The sequence below is a fragment of the Calidris pugnax genome, unplaced genomic scaffold, assembly GCF_001431845.1.
Source record: "Calidris pugnax isolate Ruff unplaced genomic scaffold, ASM143184v1 scaffold1, whole genome shotgun sequence".
Lineage (NCBI taxonomy): Eukaryota > Metazoa > Chordata > Aves > Charadriiformes > Scolopacidae > Calidris > Calidris pugnax.
In genome coordinates, this window is record NW_015090800.1 from 7194582 (window position 1) to 7212195 (window position 17614).

At 38.5% G+C, this 17614-nt stretch overlaps 1 protein-coding gene across 2 annotated transcripts in view; it reads left to right on the forward strand.

Annotated features, from left to right (window-relative positions):
* FGD4 (FYVE, RhoGEF and PH domain containing 4) overlaps positions 1-17614 on the forward strand; it is a 59466-nt gene that overhangs the window by 9974 nt on the left and 31878 nt on the right. Inside the window, exons 2-4 of one of the 2 annotated variants that reach the window (XM_014937359.1) lie at positions 5060-5224; positions 12202-12382; positions 15312-15798. In XM_014937359.1, coding sequence (XP_014792845.1) covers positions 5060-5224; positions 12202-12382; positions 15312-15798 — 833 coding nt within the window. Of the gene's footprint in view, positions 1-5059; positions 5225-6079; positions 6241-12201; positions 12383-15311; positions 15799-17614 lie in introns of those variants that run through there. The other variant, XM_014937360.1, reaches the window with a different exon arrangement.

Genomic DNA, 17614 nt, shown 5'->3' on the forward strand with positions numbered 1-17614 from the left:
AACCTTTAGAGCTCATCTGCACAGAATTTCAGCATGAAGTTCTTGTACTATTCTGCAGCTGTAAAGCATTCACAACTGTTACCACTGTGATGGGAGAGGTGAAAAAGATACTAAAACACAACTGTGTAATTAACTTGAGAGGATAGCATTTAATTGAATTTGGAGGAAGTTTGGGGTTTTTTCCATGAGAGAAACTCAGACCTCCGGACTTCGACTCTCCTCCTCCATATTGCTAATTTTCAGATAGTTTTTGGCTTAATCCAGGCAATTACTCTTAAACTGTGTTTAGGTGTCCAACAGTAGTATAAGCATCTTAGTAACATGTCAGTTCCTCTCAAAACAGGACAAACCTGTGAAGAGTAGGTACCAAATTCTAGTAACTTGGTTTTTTAGGACAGGTTTGGATACTATTGTGCAAAAAATTTGGATGCTATTGGGCAAAATCCATCACCTGATTCACTAGGTTTCCTGCTTGGGCCTCAACAAATCTTGTGTTGTAACTGCCCAGACAAGAGGCTGCTTTCTGCCTTCTAGTTAGCACTCAGGAAGCTACAAACTCTTGTCCTGCCCTTGCTACAGCTCTTGTAGTGTTTGGTGAGTGGGTGGGTTGATGTAGTTTCTTGTAGTCTCAGTGCTACTTAATGCTCTTTTGAACTGATCAGGAGATTGTACCATTAGGTTGCTGTGGCTAAACTCATGCTTTGGTAGATAGACTTATTAGCTGAACCTCCACGTATGTCCAGGGATGAGTAGGAAGGGTGAAGCTTTGCATTGATCTTACATGAAAAGATCTAGCAGTAGAATGTCAAGACCATGACCATTACAGCAGCTGTTCTTGGGACATAATGCACTAAGTACACATAGCTATATAACTTTGAGAAGTAATTTTGAGACTTAAATTTTGCTTCCTGGAAGTCACAAGAGAATAACCCTTTTCCCATAGACCTTGTTTACATTCAGAAATGCTGCATTTCTTTCATTCAGAATGTACGATCAAGAGTGGGATCATAATGGCAGTAAAAATTAGACAATACTGGAACAGTTTGGACATGTTATGTGCTGTGAGCGGGGCTGAAAATAAATATAACAGAAGACTTAATGGTGTTGAGATTGTCTTCATGAAGCTTATGGAACTGCTGATGGAGGACCTATCCAGTACTAAAACATCAGTTTAACCTTTTGTGAATATAAATAAGCCATATTTTTTCATGTTACTGGCATTTCAAGCTGGCTAATTATGTTTGTCTAAGTGTTCATGGCTCCAAGTTATTTCTAATTAGAATGCTGTGACAAAACAGATAATGCTTCCACTAGCTTCAGACATTCTTGCAGATGCAAGCACGTTTGCAAGCATTCTAGCTTCTCATTTCCTTGCAGATAAGCAAAATAATTAAGTGCTTATGAAATTTACAGTGTATATTTCTTTTCTTTTAGTTATTTATTACCTCCTCTGTCTTACATCCTTGCCTGCCTCTAGTTTATATATTATTTTTTAAAAAATTTTCCCGACCTTTCTCTCCTCTTCAGTGTATTTAATCATACTCGATTATAAAAGCTGGTATTAATCATGTACTAGTGAATGCAGTAATTGGCTGGTAGTATTTTGTCACTCACTGCATTTCTGACTTCAAGTAAAATTTCTCAGTTATTATAACGCATAGAAATAGCAGTAATATGCAAGCATTTCTTTAATCAGGTCAGAAATAATCACAATGGGAATCTACTTTGGCTCAGTAAAAGCTGCAGGTTTTTGCAGCGTGTCTGACTTTTTGCGTATAGAATTGGATTTTACGTTGTACTTACAGGGAAAGAACTGTACTTCTAAAAGCCTAGACTGCGTTACCACTTAAGTAAATGAACAGAATTGAGCAGCCCTACTGAAATGTGTGCTGCTGACTGTTAGGCAAGTATTTGGTATTTTTGTAATTTGCTGGAAATTATGTGTTTTGGGCTTTTGTTATAATACACTTGAATACAATACACTAGTTACAGGAATTTTCACCACAGACTTGTATTTCTGCCACAGTTTTCTTGTCTATATTACCTGGAAGGTAATATTGTTCACTGGCTAGAAACCAAGGCTCAGATTTCCAGGAGTGTTAAAAAGGATGCTTTTTATCCAGAGAATTTGTCTACTTAATTTTGCATAGAAGTACGGTGTGGCTAGATTTCCATTACCTTTTTCCATTCCAGCTTTACATGTGAAGAAGGTAGTTCGTCCTGATGTGGCTAAATTATTCGTCAAAACACATGGCTTGAGGATGTGACACGATTAACAGAATTACTAGTTTGAAATACAGGTTAAATGTCTGTAGTGTGTCCATCTCCAGCAAGTATGGCTTCCAGACAGGATGAGTAATTTGTGTAACGGCTTGTACAACAATAATCAATTTGAAGATGGTCTGTTTCTCCACACATTTCTCGTGCTGAGTTCTTACTTGGGTGAAGCCAGAGCACGTCTTGGGTCTGAATGCCTCTTGGAGCTTTTGTTTTCCTTTAAGCAGTTGCAAAAGATCCCACCACAGAGAAGCAATCTTTTCTGTTGCTTGTAGCCAGAAGCAGAAGCTGGTGCAGATGGTGAGGAGGAGTGGCAGACCACACAGCTGCCCTGATCTCAGCAGCAGCTCTGCATCTGCCTCGGCTTAAGGTGATCGTGAGTGATAACCTTAAAGAGGAGTAATTGCCTTGATAAAGTTGTGAATAGAAAGTAAGTTCTTATTCTGACCATAGCAGTACTGTGTTTCCTTCTAGTAAATTATGAGATACCATTTTGATGGAGTTTTTTGGCCTCAGCCTGAGCAGCTGACAGCAGCAGGGCCCCTTACTGAGCTGCAGTTGGGGAACTGGAGACCTTGAAGTGTATTAGCTGTCGAATCTGCAGTTAAAATAGTTTCCAGAGAGCTCCAAGACTTCACAATTTCATCCCCATTGCAAAGTTATAAGAGTGATCTGAACGTAGATCTATAAATTATGTGCAGTTGCGTACCTGACTTGTGCGTGGTACTACTGATCCTGCAGGAGTTACTCTTTCTGAAATTTATTTCTGAATTGAGGGTTCCCCAGTTGGAGTGTAAACTGCTACATTGTGGTATAGGATTCTGTGGGAGAGGGAAATTCAACCTGTTGGCCCTTTGGTGGAGACAAGGAAGACTTGCTGGTACAAGTCTCTACCTGTACCATCACCTTGGTCTGCCTGAGAGCTTTCAGTACTCCTACCTCCATAGGAGAGACAGAAATGGCACTTAAGGTACCTTCTTAGGCACTGAGGAATGGTGTGGGACAGCTCCTACTGCTGGAGTACAATACCATTTTTTGTGTATGGAGTGATAGCTGGGGAAACGGAGCTGAGGAATTTCTGCCGAAAATCATAAATGTCTGAGAAAGTTTCATATGTGGTGGACCTTATTAGATTATCCACGTCGTTTTGGGACCAGCCACTTTTATGTTCTTGGGAGATCCCTTGCAAATTGAATGAAATGGAAGAGGGAAGATGCCATGTTGCAGCCATGGGTGTCTTGCATGTGTTGTGATCTGAGTACTGGCACTTTCGTAGTTTGGTTTGTTGACCTCGCCATGGACCTCTGCAAGTCACCATATTTGTAGAGGCAGTTTCTTGGTGTAGGGCTACTTCAGTGTTTAAAAGGAAAAATAAGCTTCTAAGAAATAAAGCATAAATACTTGAAAATATTGTCAGAATCCACAAAACATTGAAGAATCTTTCAGCAGCAGTTGGTTGAGCAGTGGCTATGGTGCCTCTTTCCACTGCTGTTCTAAGAGCAGGCCTGGCTGCTGGTAGAAATGGCTTGATATAATGGATTTTGCAATGGGAGAAGGTGATGGATTAGATCAGAGGGTCCAGACTCTCCAGACCAGTTGTTTAGAACACATCAATACCTTATGAAATGGTTGAGTGGGTTTTGGATTTGCTTTTTTTGGAAACACACAAATAAAACCCCACTCATGCTTGCATTTCTACTAATGCAAGTAAGCAAGGGTAAAATGATGGCAAATAATAACAAATTGAACTGTCCAAACTCTACCCTAATCAATTTGTTAAAAATGAAAATAATTATGGCAACACTACAATAAATGATAAATGGGTTTTCCTTCTCTCCCTTGCTTTTCCCCACAAAAATGTAATGGATTTTTTGGATTCAGAGATGAAGGAATATTGAATTATAACATCTCAAGATCCTTCTTATTATTTCAAGTTTTTGACTGTGCTTACAGAGCTAATTGTTTTCACACCCCAAACCAAAGTGTATGGTTTAGGCTTCTGTAATCACATTCTATTGAGTGATTTTCTAATGGTTTCCGTTGTTCTGAATATATTTTGCTTTATATTTACTTGCAGCTTTCTTACCAATAGCTTTGATAAGCTAATAGTAATTTACGTTGATTAAGAGGATCAATAAGTAATTAGTTTACCAATTGCTAATTGATCCTCTGAATCAGTGTAAATTCCATTCTGCTAGGAAGAAATGAAATGGAAGAGTCAGCTGGCTTTGTGTTTTGCTTTTTTTTTTACTTTTTTTGCCTTTTTTTTTTTTTCCAATACTTACAAAATGAGCCCTTTCCTACAAGAAAGTTGCAATTCATTTAGCTAATTTTTTTTATGATACTTTCCATAATAAAATAAACTTTTTTAATGTATAACGTTTTGTGATCACTTATTATACAGAAATAGAATGGCTGAACAAAAATGCTGTTTTTTCTGTTGTTCTTCTGTTGAAGAATCACATTGACAATTTAGGTAGGAAAAAGTGTGTTAGGAATTGTTAATCTTTTTATAGAGGAGTTCAGGCTAGTCATGGTAGAAGTCTTATTTTTATTTTTTTTTAAATATACTCCAAGTTTAATAAACCTCGAAGTTTAAACATAGTAAATTTCAGCAAAAAGCAAAGCATGTTTTTAGGATGAGACACTCTTAAAGGGAGACGAGTGTTCTAATTTTCTCTGTAGAGAAGTGTTAGCACTTAATGAATGTGTTTATAGTCATTCTACCTTCCATTTAATCCTGTTTCTAACGCTTGGTTTATCGTATGTATTTGGTTTTCAGGCAGCAGCATCTGTCCAAAGTCCTTAATATTGTCTAGATCTTGTACAGCGAGTGCCACGACCAGGCTTGTTGAGCAGAATGTACACAATGAAGCGGCTCAGGGAATAAATGGAAGTGTGCCAGTCAAACAGTCCCCGCGTTCAGCTTCAAATCCAAAGCCACAAGGTAAGTAGTCTTGAATATTTTTGTGAGGGAAGTTGTTCTTCGCCTCAGACTTCAGGTGAAAATAGAGCACTTTGAAAGAACTGTGTTTGTCAGAAAGAAATTGGTGGGATAAAAGCTTGCTACTGAATTACGAATGTGCTCTAAATGCTTTATGAATCTGTAATTTCTGATAATATTTTTCTGGAGAAGGTTCTTGGAAGGAAAGTTGGACTTACCAATATGTTACAAGCACATAGGTCTGGCTACACTTTTTATCTCTATTATCTAATAGTTTACTGTGCGTTTACGGCCAGGCAGCAAGGGTTAAATTTGTTCTCTGCCCAAGGAGTGGCTAGTAGGTAGAGATGGACTTACAAAATGAGCCCTTTCCTACAAGAAAGTTGCAATTCATTTAGCTAATTTTTTTTATGATACTTTCCATAATAAAATAAACTTTTTTAATGTATAACGTTTTGTGATCACTTATTATACAGAAATAGAATGGCTGAACAAAAATGCTGTTTTTTCTGTTGTTCTTCTGTTGAAGAATCACATTGACAATTTAGGTAGGAAAAAGTGTGTTAGGAATTGTTAATCTTTTTATAGAGGAGTTCAGGCTAGTCATGGTAGAAGTCTTATTTTTATTTTTTTTTAAATATACTCCAAGTTTAATAAACCTCGAAGTTTAAACATAGTAAATTTCAGCAAAAAGCAAAGCATGTTTTTAGGATGAGACACTCTTAAAGGGAGACGAGTGTTCTAATTTTCTCTGTAGAGAAGTGTTAGCACTTAATGAATGTGTTTATAGTCATTCTACCTTCCATTTAATCCTGTTTCTAACGCTTGGTTTATCGTATGTATTTGGTTTTCAGGCAGCAGCATCTGTCCAAAGTCCTTAATATTGTCTAGATCTTGTACAGCGAGTGCCACGACCAGGCTTGTTGAGCAGAATGTACACAATGAAGCGGCTCAGGGAATAAATGGAAGTGTGCCAGTCAAACAGTCCCCGCGTTCAGCTTCAAATCCAAAGCCACAAGGTAAGTAGTCTTGAATATTTTTGTGAGGGAAGTTGTTCTTCGCCTCAGACTTCAGGTGAAAATAGAGCACTTTGAAAGAACTGTGTTTGTCAGAAAGAAATTGGTGGGATAAAAGCTTGCTACTGAATTACGAATGTGCTCTAAATGCTTTATGAATCTGTAATTTCTGATAATATTTTTCTGGAGAAGGTTCTTGGAAGGAAAGTTGGACTTACCAATATGTTACAAGCACATAGGTCTGGCTACACTTTTTATCTCTATTATCTAATAGTTTACTGTGCGTTTACGGCCAGGCAGCAAGGGTTAAATTTGTTCTCTGCCCAAGGAGTGGCTAGTAGGTAGAGATGGGAGAATGCATTTAAGCCCTTTGTGTTAAACTATTGCCAGGGGTTATTTGTCAAAAGGATTACTGTATTTGAGCTGGAAGGGTTTGACACTGTGAATTGGAGTGTTTGGCAGGCTGGCTTTGAGGTGGGGGTGGTGGGGAAGATATTCAGTGCCTTTGGGATTCTAGTGGAGCTCGAGAGGAGTCAGCCTGCAGGAGTATGTGGGAAGATGGGAACTTTGTGTTTGTGCAGTAAAAGCTGACCAATAGCGTCTGCAGAGTAGAAATAGATTGCTTTTCTTCCTGTCCATAAATAGCATCTTCACTTTCGGAACCTAAATTGCTCAACCTACACGTTGGCTCTATGTATCTAAACCTCAAAGCGTGTTTTTATGTGGTCTCCTAAGTAATATCAATGATTCTGCTGAGGTTGATTACAACAAGGAGTTAATATGTTCTGGAAATTTTGGGTTCAAAGGGGATCTGGACTGATGCCTTTTAGGATTGACATGCAATAGGAGCTTCATTCATCTCAAAAGTTAAAAAAAGTGAGTTGATAAGACTGATAGTCATGATCTTGCTCAGTGAATTGGATTCTGAGACACAGTGCTTAGACGACAGAAACTAGAATTACTTACAGAAAACTATATCACGTCAAAATCATATATAGACATTGGAATCACATAGAGTCATCGTGTAGTGGATGTAACAATCTGTGTATCAATTAATGGAAAAATGCATCTTGAAGAATTTTGCATCAGTCCTGAGTTCATGTTAGGATCAAGGGGAAGAAATTTATTGGGGTGTCAAGAAAGTTTTATTTACTTAAAGAAAATGAGAGCAAAATAAAGTGTTGTGGGTTTTTTTGTATTGTTTGTTTTTAGTGAACAATACTGGCAAAAGTTCTATAAACTAAGATGTTTTTATCAGTCATATGTGAATGTTACTTATCTGAGTACTCTTTCTTCACCAGTTCCTAGGTCTCTGAACTGTGTTCTCTGAAACTAACGAGAACACGTTCTTCATAAGAAAAATAATTGAGAAATCTGTTAATGGATAAACAGAAATGGGCAATCAATAGAAAGGTTTTAAGCCTTTCAAAAACAAAGCCAGCCAATTTATTATAAATTTTAGCTGTTAGATAAATTAGGAATTGGATATTATTGAACCCTATTCATTCAAGTATTTGTGCAGCTGTTGTTGCTCTTTCCTAGCCATGATATCTGTGTTTGTCAAAATTACTTTCTCCAAAATGTGGCATAGCCAGGAATAGTGTTGTAGTCTAAGAAATGCAGCTGTGTGGATTGTATTCAATAATAGTGTTGTAAATAGTATTTTGTGCCTGCTTTATTCACTGCCCTGTGTCTTTCTCCATTTGTTTCTATTAAATATTTGCCTCATCTCAAAGTTAGTCGTAGATCTTATTGCCCTTTTTTATTTAATTGAAGCAAAACAAGATAGAATGAATGAGGTAAGCATATGGAAGTCCAAGCAATCCAAGCAAAATAAATTGCTGTAGTTTATTGGTTTAAATGTGGTTGCTAATTTAAAAAAAAAAACAACAAACTTTTACTGTATAAGTACAGAAACATTTTTGGTTTATAGTAGAAGGAAGTGTTTTTCCAAATTGTTGTTCTAGTCATGCAAATACCAAGTGTCCTTTTATAGTGAAAGGAAACAAGATGACAGATCTGAATTGTAATGTTTGGTGGTTGATGAACTAATTGCAAAATGACCTTCATCTAACCTACCAAAATGTATATAATTAAAATGAGAGGTATATAAAGTTGACTATGAGGTTGCATGACAAGTGGGGTTACAGCTACTTTTAGTAAATTTAGCTTTCATAGAGGAAATAGAGCTTTAATATAGAGGAAAAATGTCCCAAATCTTGCACTTGAAGTGAACCCTGGACTCTGAACCTATTTTGTCTGTACTTGGTCTCTGAGAAGTAGTTTAAATATTTGGAAAAAGATCACTCAGGGTAGCTAGATCAAGTGAATAAATTCCTGCACAGAATCCAATATAAGATTATTTCTTTCCATTTCTTTCCCTGGCATTTCAAGGAGAAAACAAACTAGCTGTCTGATACACTGACAGTAAAAGAGCAATTTTCTCTCCCCAATAATTCTTTCCATCAACAATTTCGCCACTTCTATGTCAGATTTCTGTATTGAGTACAGTTTGATTCATGAAAGTCTTTGCAAATTTGGAACAAAGCCTGAAACTGAAGTCGAGTGAGGGAGTTGAGCAAAGAAATCAGGAGTGTGGAGAAAAGCAGTGTCAGACTGTAGCAGCTGTGAGACTCGGTGTTTCACCTTTGCATCGATGCAGCCTGCATTCTCTGATAAAGTGGACTCATGTAGACTGGAGGTAGTCACTGCAAATAGCAAAATACCTTACTGAGTTCCAAGGCAAATATGATGCACAAAAGATGAAGCAAATTAGATAAACTGAAATTTGTCCATGCCTACAAATACTTGGGAAGTGATCTGAACCTAGCAAAAGCAGAATGCATGTAGAGTAGCATGTACAAATTAACCAGTTTTTTCTAGCTTCTTCTATTCTCTGCTTCATGATTTTTATGATGCCCAATTACTAAATACTGGGCACTGAAACTGTTGTCTGTGCCAGGCAGGAGTATTGTAGGATGGAAAATATGTTGAAATGTCAACACTTCTTCAAAGCAGTGAAGTGTCTTGTCAGTTCAAGACTGTGCATCAGTTGCTCATTTAAATTTTACTAATGAGTGCTTAGGAGTACTTGTGAATCTCCTGCTGAGGCTGATTTTTGTTTGGGTTGGAAGTGATTTTCCACTCCAGAAGATGGCCTGGTTTGTGCTACTGTGAAATGGTATGGACACAAAGTGTTCAACACATAAACCTCAGCAGTCGGTTTTAGCTGATGGTCTGCTGTGTAGCATCAGTCCTGCCCTCCTTTCTCAGTTAATCATAGTATAGTTTGTGGTTTTGAAGGTATTCAGTAGCCTGGGCCCAGAAAAGCTGAAAAACCTCTTAAAGGTCTCAGATGTAGACTGTACTTCTCTAGCAAATGAAACTTCTATAATTAGAGGTGAATTTAAATAAAACTGAGAGCTGTTTCTAGCTAGACTTCTCCCACCTCAGTAATGCTTTCAGAAACTTGTAGCAATGACTCTTTTATCAACAAAACTGTTAAATCCCAAACATTATCTTCAGGAAAAAGATATACGAGAGAACAAAGCACTCCTGATTATTATTTCTTATTATGGTTTTATTTCTTAATAAAATATTGGAAGGTACTTGTGATATAAAAATGCAGAAATGTACAACCTAAAGAGGAGATGGATATTTTTTTCTCTCCTCCTGCTGACTCTAGGTTACTGGTGGTTTCCTACTCTTCTTGTGAGTGTAAATCTTTGGTATCTATCCAGCTGTGCTCATTTGATCTTCCTGAAGGTGATGGAGCATGCATGGAGGTGATGAAGGATGACTCAGCCAGGAGAGCTGTAGTTGCTTACCACAGGAACTTTTAACTGTATTTTCATCGAATAAAAATGTAGCTGCATTTTTAACCAGCAGGAGTTAAACACACAAAGGGAGATTGAACACGTTATACCTTCCAGGAGAAGAGATAAATGATCTTTGCTAATATGCTTTGGAGTCAGCAAAGGTGGTTGCACCTTTTGAGCCGTTAGCAGCATTATGTATGTATTTTATGCATATGGACAAAGTTGAAAGCACAACTAGACACTGCAGCTTAAGTCTTGATTAGGTATTTTGGGTAGTGTTATACAGTAGCAGCTACCTGAGTATACTTGAGGGGTTTTCTTTGGGCAGAATGTGCAGTTCATATTTCCTTATAAGCTCAAAATTCTGCAGTATGGAGACAAGAGTATTTATAGACTCAAACAGAGCTCTGTATTATGCAGGGTATTACAATGGACCAGTCTTTTCTCTTTTGCTTTTTCTTTCTTTAAGATCCTTGCTGTGTGCACGTTGAAAAATAATCTTATTAAAACAAAGCACTTCAGAAGTACATTGAGGGGAGAATTAATGGAATTTGTTTTCCATAATCCCTGTTAACAAGGCTGACCTTACAGGAAGGATTGCAGGTTTTTTCACACTACTGATTCTTTTCTTTTCATTGATCTTGTGACTGTCCTTTTCCCATGGCTCTATTTCGGAAACTCAGAGTGGCTACAGCAGCAGCTGATTAGGGGAAATGCTGTCTGTTAAATGGTAATAGGGAGTATAGAAGAAAGTCTCTTGCATTAGTGAGTTGGTGTGGCTGTTTGGTTTGTGGTTCTCCTCTGAAGACATTACAAGGATTTTCAATATACTGGGGTTGTGCAGTTTGACCAGAGGTTCCTCGTGCTTGCCCTGCTGAAATGCTGCCAAGCTGGGAGTTTTTCAGTAATAGCTGCAAAAGTGTGCAACACCTCCACAGAATGTCCTAGAATTTGATTTTTTTTGTCCCAGTGGATCCAGTATAAAAATAGCTTCCAACTAATTCCTTCTGCTTTATCAGTAGATGCTAATTCCCTCAAGTTTAGTGGTTTTAATATATCCTTGTGAGGATATTAACATTTTATGAAATGTACAAAAGAATTGAAGAGTTGTGTGAGTCCCTTAAATAAGAGAATTCACAGGGTTACACAAAATCCATTGCAAGAGCAGGAGGTCTTTCTACAAACCCACCCAGCCTTCCCTTCCCTCTCCTCCCTGAGGGAACGGCGGTGCCCACACTCAATTATGTGTCCTGCTTTTTCCCAACCCGGTCTCGCCTTTTTCAGCTGTCCCATCGCCTTTGTCAGCACAGCAAGCTATTCAGCACCCGGACAATTACCTGATGCTCGTTGGCCTAATTCTGCCAGACCTTCTCCAAACTCCCTGAGAAGAGGGGATGTAAGGAGAAGCTGCTCGGCTGCACTGCAGCTGCGGCTGAGCAAATGTTAAGGGGCTTCTCAGGGGAGGCTTTGGTTACTACAGATACTCAAGCAGCTACACAATTTAATATTCTGCTTGTTTCGGGATTGCATTGTAACTATTTGAAAATTGCGGTGGTTTAAAGTCATCCTTTCTGCACTGCATCCTTCCCCAAATTTGTTTTGCTTGTGTTAATATATACGACCATAAAGCTTGAAAGTAGTATTAATAGATGAAGGTTCAGGGAGTAAAGGAAGCTCAAAGCTGAAGGCAAATACCTTTTCCAATCACTATTATTAGTGAACTCATGAGGGAGAAGGGGAAGAATGAGAGCACCAGAGTTTTGGGGCAGCAATTTAAACCTCCCTCTTGAGCAGCACAGCTAGATCCTCTGATTATGTTTAATCCTTTTTTTATGAAAAATGCTGCATTTATGGAGGCCACATAGGTGTTTGCTACAGTATACTATAAAAAACAAACAAGAAACCCCCCTAATTTTCTAACTTGTTAAAGTAGCACGATTCAGCTTTTATTCAAGAAGTGTAACCAGATGCCTGATGTGACACAGTACATAAAAGACTATATGAAGTCGCTATATTCATAATGCAACTTTAAGTTAAGCCAAGAGCATCTCTTAATCACTGTAGTAAGTACTTATGCAAAAATCTCATGTGTTCTGACACTTCAAAAAAAGAGTTTGTAAGTGGTGGTGGTTGTTGTTTTTTGCAGTGCCTCCAAAGCCGATTCATCTGCAGAAGGTGTCACCTGTTCCATACCAAATCCCTAGGCATAAAGCTTTATCAAATCAGAAACCGAGAATGGAGGAAGAGACACCCACCCCTGCTCCTAGTGTCACAAAGGAGAAATCCAGTAAAGTGTCAGATCTCATCAGTCGTTTTGAGGGAGGCAGGTATGTAATAGAATGTGAATTGGTTTGTAACTCCGTTGTGTGTGGACTGTTGGAATTTGAACCTGTGAGGCAGAACGTTGGCATGGTGGTAGTGTTCAAACCCATCCTGGCCAGAGGATGCATGTGTTTTGAAATGATGCAAGCCAGTCGTATATTTGGTCTGTACGTGGGGTGCTTTTTCATAAGGTGCTAATGTTAACTTTTCTTTACAAAACAAACAAATATGTAGCATTTTTAAAACAGCCTGAAAAATGTCAACAATTTGAAATCAGTCCTGATTTTAGAATGAAACATTGGAGCTAATCTTAAATTCTTTTGTTCTAGCAGAAAAAACCCCAACTTTTATAAGCAAATAGAACAACCTGACATCCTGATTTTCCTTTTATACCATCTTAACCTCCTCAGTTCATTCATGTGAAGAGGGTGAACTATGCAAACTATTTGTATTGCTATGGTGTACACTCTCTAAACTGTTTGCTTTGTAGTACCTGATGATTTTGGTGGAATAGCTTCGTTTTCTTGAGTTTTGATCCTGCCTTTTATAGGAAACATTTGGAACTTTGAGAAACATGAGCCCCGCAGTGAGGACTGCTTTCACAAAATAGTATTACTTGTGTGTCTTTAATTAGATGTATGTGACAAGCATTATAAACTCTGAAACAGAAGTTCTGAATATATCCGCTCTGTATAAAGAGAGCAACCTTCCAGAAAGCCCATGACAGAGGAACAGCTCAAGAAACAGTCCAGTGACAGTTGAGCGTTGGAAGTTTTGGACATGGCTTTCTTGTGTTTCCTCGGGATACTGATGTTCTGAAGGGATGGCCCCTGGGGGAATGAATGCATGATGTACAACAGAGCATGTCCTTCTGAGGGGCCAGAGTGTTAAGACTTTCACGGAAAGAATTCCCCCTCAAGATGGGGGAAATTTAATCCTTTATACAGAAGCCGCTGAGCGTTGAAAAAGTACATTTGTCTAGTGGAATAGAAATCATTTCAGAGCTTCATCTGCAAGAAACTTCCATAATTGGGCAGAGACTTAATTGCATTGCTGTCATGATAACTGCCATGATGGGGAAAAAGAAATTACTGTGGCGCTGAAGATCCTGTCAATTCTTCTAGCTCAGGTGTCCAGTCCTGTTACCACTTTGTTTCCCAGTTTCCTCCAAAGCATCATTCAAGTCTTAACAGTGTAGTATTCTTAGAAAAACAACTTTATCCTTTCTGAGAGGAAACTCCTCAGGTTCGTTGTGCCCTACACCAATGAGCCCTATCTTTCTTCCTCCTAGACATGCCTGCTGGTTTGTACAGAAACTTGCAGTATTATTCAATTAAAGGAAGCTATAAAGACAGCAAGGATTTTTTTTTATTTGTAGGCTTTTTAAAAATAGAGCCATTTTGTTTTGTTGACTAGGGAAAGCTGGGTTGCTTTTCGGCCAACATAATTCATTAAGTACACCCAATAACATCTGCCCGATGATTAAATTCTCCTTAACTCTATGATCTCTGCTTATGAGAAACTTTCATAATTAGCATGTGAGCTCTGGAACATCCTGCTGTGGCTGTGGAAGCAATTCCTGGTTTTAAATGAGCTCAGCTAACAAAATGTGTCTTCTGTGAAGGTGAACTTCACTTGTAATTATTGGTCTTCAAATGACTAGGTGTCATGTTCATGAACTGCAAAATGTGATTGTCAATTATGATAACATATTTTCATTAGTCTGTACGGCCCACAAACACATAGGCATGGCAAAAAGTTAATTAAATCTCTTTGCTGTGTGCATGCAGTTGAAAAATGTAAATTAATTCTATCTTGGAGTTAAGATTATTTTTTTTTTAAAGGCCATAATCTTTACACAACTAAAGGAAAACTGATTTAATTTTTTTTTGTTATATGATGGGAGAAGGTGAAATTAGTGGAAGGTATTTTTTGAGCTCTGTGTAGGAAAGCGCAGAATATGCTTACAATGTTTGTGCAAACTGTCCTATAAATAAGGAGTAAACATACAGTTTATAAGCAGTCTTCATCTTACCAGAAGATTAATGGTCCATACTAGGAACAATATGTTAGAGGACACAGTATCATTTTGCAGGTGGAATATGGCTTGTTAAATACACTTCAGACAAAAACGAATAGGTTTTATTTTAATTCCAATGCTTTGTTGTTTGTTCTTTTTAAAAACAAAAAGAACTGTGAAGAAGCCAAGCGCTTTTACAGAGTAGGCTAACATTTATATTAGCCTAGAATTCAAAATCTCAAAAACAAAACAGAGAAAGAGATAGTGAAAGGTATGAACAAAGGATAACATATGTTTAAAGCAGAGATAAAATATGTAGGGAAAAAAACCTTCAGCAATGATGCAGCATGACGAAAGGACATGCTAAAATAAGGAAACTGGGGGAAGAAATGGGATAAGAATTTAAAGCTTCTCCTGCAATATGCTGAACTAAGGAAAGGGAGGCTAAATATTCTTAGGCATTTTTCATGAGTTTTGTGTAATTCAGGGGCTGTTAGGGAACAGGCTGCACATTAGTTTAGGCATTGGACAGAGACTTGGGGAGACCATGAGTCTTTCCCCATTTCTGCTGATGGCAAGTTGCTTCATGTATCAGAGTTCCCTTATCTGTTAGTAGAGGTGATCGTGCTGCCTTCCATTTTACAAGTGAGTCTCAGGAGAGATGAGGATGTAACGAATCAATATGGATGGCACTCTGGGTTTCCAGTGGGAGATGCATGTTTCTATGCATTTCAAGGGAATAATGCAGTTCAAGTTCGATGGCCTGAACTTCCCAATATATTAACACAGGAAAAAATGGTTTGGGAGGAATTGGTTAAATGGTGCAACACTCCTACTCCCCATACCAGGGATTTTCTAGAACGCCATGTTTAACTTTTCTCTCATCTGTGTTTTGTTTTGTTTGGTGTTTTTAGCTCGTTAAATCCTAGTGATTTGAAGAAAGATTCCTCTGTTCTCCACATTTCTAAATCTCAAGGAAGATACGTGTCAACACCATCACCTCAGCCAAAACTCCCCTCCCAACACCCACTACAAAAACAGGGAAACAGTAATACCGACAAAACTCAGGTTGCACAGCTACACACAGCCAACGGGGTTGTAGCACAAGACCAGACAGAAGATGAGGACAGGAGATTACCTGATTGTGGTTCCGCTACGTCCACCCCGGTTCTGGATAATGCCATCAACAGCAGCTTGGTAAACGGGGAAAGAGAAAGTACTTCCAGAGAGTCACTGCAAAGCGTGACAGCTTGTGAAGGACAGACACTTAACAGCTGCTACAGGACTCCAAGCAGTGATACACTGCTCCCATCTGAAAATGAAACTCTAGAAATTAATACTAATGTGAAGGAAGAACCAACTGAGGAGATCAATAAGCAAGATCTACCTGTAGAAACAAAGGTAAGAAGAGAAGTTGTTTCTTTCTTACTATATTACTATTTTGTGTATTTTCTCTAGATTTTTATTTGCAAAAAAAAGTTTCTTAGAGCGGGTCAGAGAGTTGAAAATCTTTGTTATTTTTCCTCTGAAATGGAAGACTCGTTACTGTTTCCTCTACTGTTAATAAAGGTTATTTAAAAAAAAAAAAATCAGCAAGAGAGGTAAAAGCCTGACTTTCCAGTGGCAATTCATTGACATGCTTCTGAAACAAGCAAGAGGGGGAAAAAAAAATTAAAAATTGCTTTGGCAAATTTTGTTTAGCATTGGTAATTTCACACTGTTAGCCTGGAAAATGACAGAAATTCTAGAGCAGGGGGTGTGACATCCAAAGGATATTGATGTTTCAAATGTGTTCTCAGGTGTTAGAATAAAAGTAAAACCAAACAAGGACAAAAAGTTTTGCTCTTATCTTCCCTTTTACTTTTATCTTCCTCCATTAGGTATCTGAGAGTTAAAAAAAAAAAAGTGAAACTGAAATATGTATACATTTTTAGCACTATGCTTCAGCTGTGCCAGACTCCAAGGGACATGTTAGTGGTGTATATAAAATAAAATTGCACATGTAGTAAACTGCAGCGACAGGGCTTCAGGCAGAACTGTTGTGTGAATCCTTACCTTGGATGTAGTTGTCAAGTCAAAACTGGAAAGGCAGTGGCAGTCTGGTAGCTATCGGACAGAGCAACGCTCAGAGTATAATAAATATGTGCCTTGTTAGCAAGGAGAACTTACATCATGACAAATTTGAGCTTCCTCATAAGGAATGTTTTAAATAATTAAGGGAAATAAGTGGGTGGAAGAAAAATCTGTCTTGGGAAATCAGTTGTTGAAAAATTGTGCGTATTTCCACTTTTGAAAGTTTAATTGTACAGTTTGCCTTCTCATGCAGAAGCGCTGGTGGCCAGGGAACACGGTTAATAGTTCTGGTCCAGCTGTGCTATGTGTGAGCCGTGGCAGAGGGAGCTGGGCTGGACCCTCCCAGGCTTCCTCTTCACTGTGGAGCCAAGCAGCTGGGTGCTGGTAAAGCCCTTCACTGCTTGTCACCTGCATCACTTAACTCCAGAGCTCTCCAAGCCCTTGAGTTTGGTTAGCTAGGGGGCTCGTATCTACTCATCAGAGAGTCAATTCTGTATGTGGGAAAGGTGGATCTCAAATTCTTATGTATTACAAGCTAAAATATTCTAGATAATGACAAGAAGGTGCTGGGGTGGGGGAGTTTTCTTGTTTGTTTTGGGGGTTGTTTTTGCCAGTAATGAATGAACTTTATGATTCCTGCCTAAAGATAAGCCTGGTCACTCTCCAAGCCACCTTTAACCTGCCACACCTCTCATTATGGTTCTGTCTCCTGTTTGGTAATGCCTGTTTCCCCTCTCTGTGCCAATAAAGTGCTGAATGCTCTGTGGGCAACGGTGTTAAGCTTGAATCCAAGTCACACACTAAGGAGCTGGCAGCATTTTCAGGAAAAAAGCACAAATGGGAGGCAGTCCTATTGTAAAGTCCAGGAAGGAACTGGGTAAATGCTAATGGTGGCAATCTTGCAAAATCTGTCTCGGAGCTGCTGGGTGACCAACACGTGTGATCTGCCCAATATTGACCAAGAGCCAAATTGTGAGGTGTAACGTGACTATTATTAGATGTATGGTTTGCTGGTGCTAGAATGGTAAAAAACCCAACCAAACAAACAAATAAAACCAAGCCAACGCAGGGTGACTCTTAAGGCAGCGTCAGTGGAGAACTGAATCTGTGAAACTGAACTGGGTCACAGCAGCATTTCTGAGAT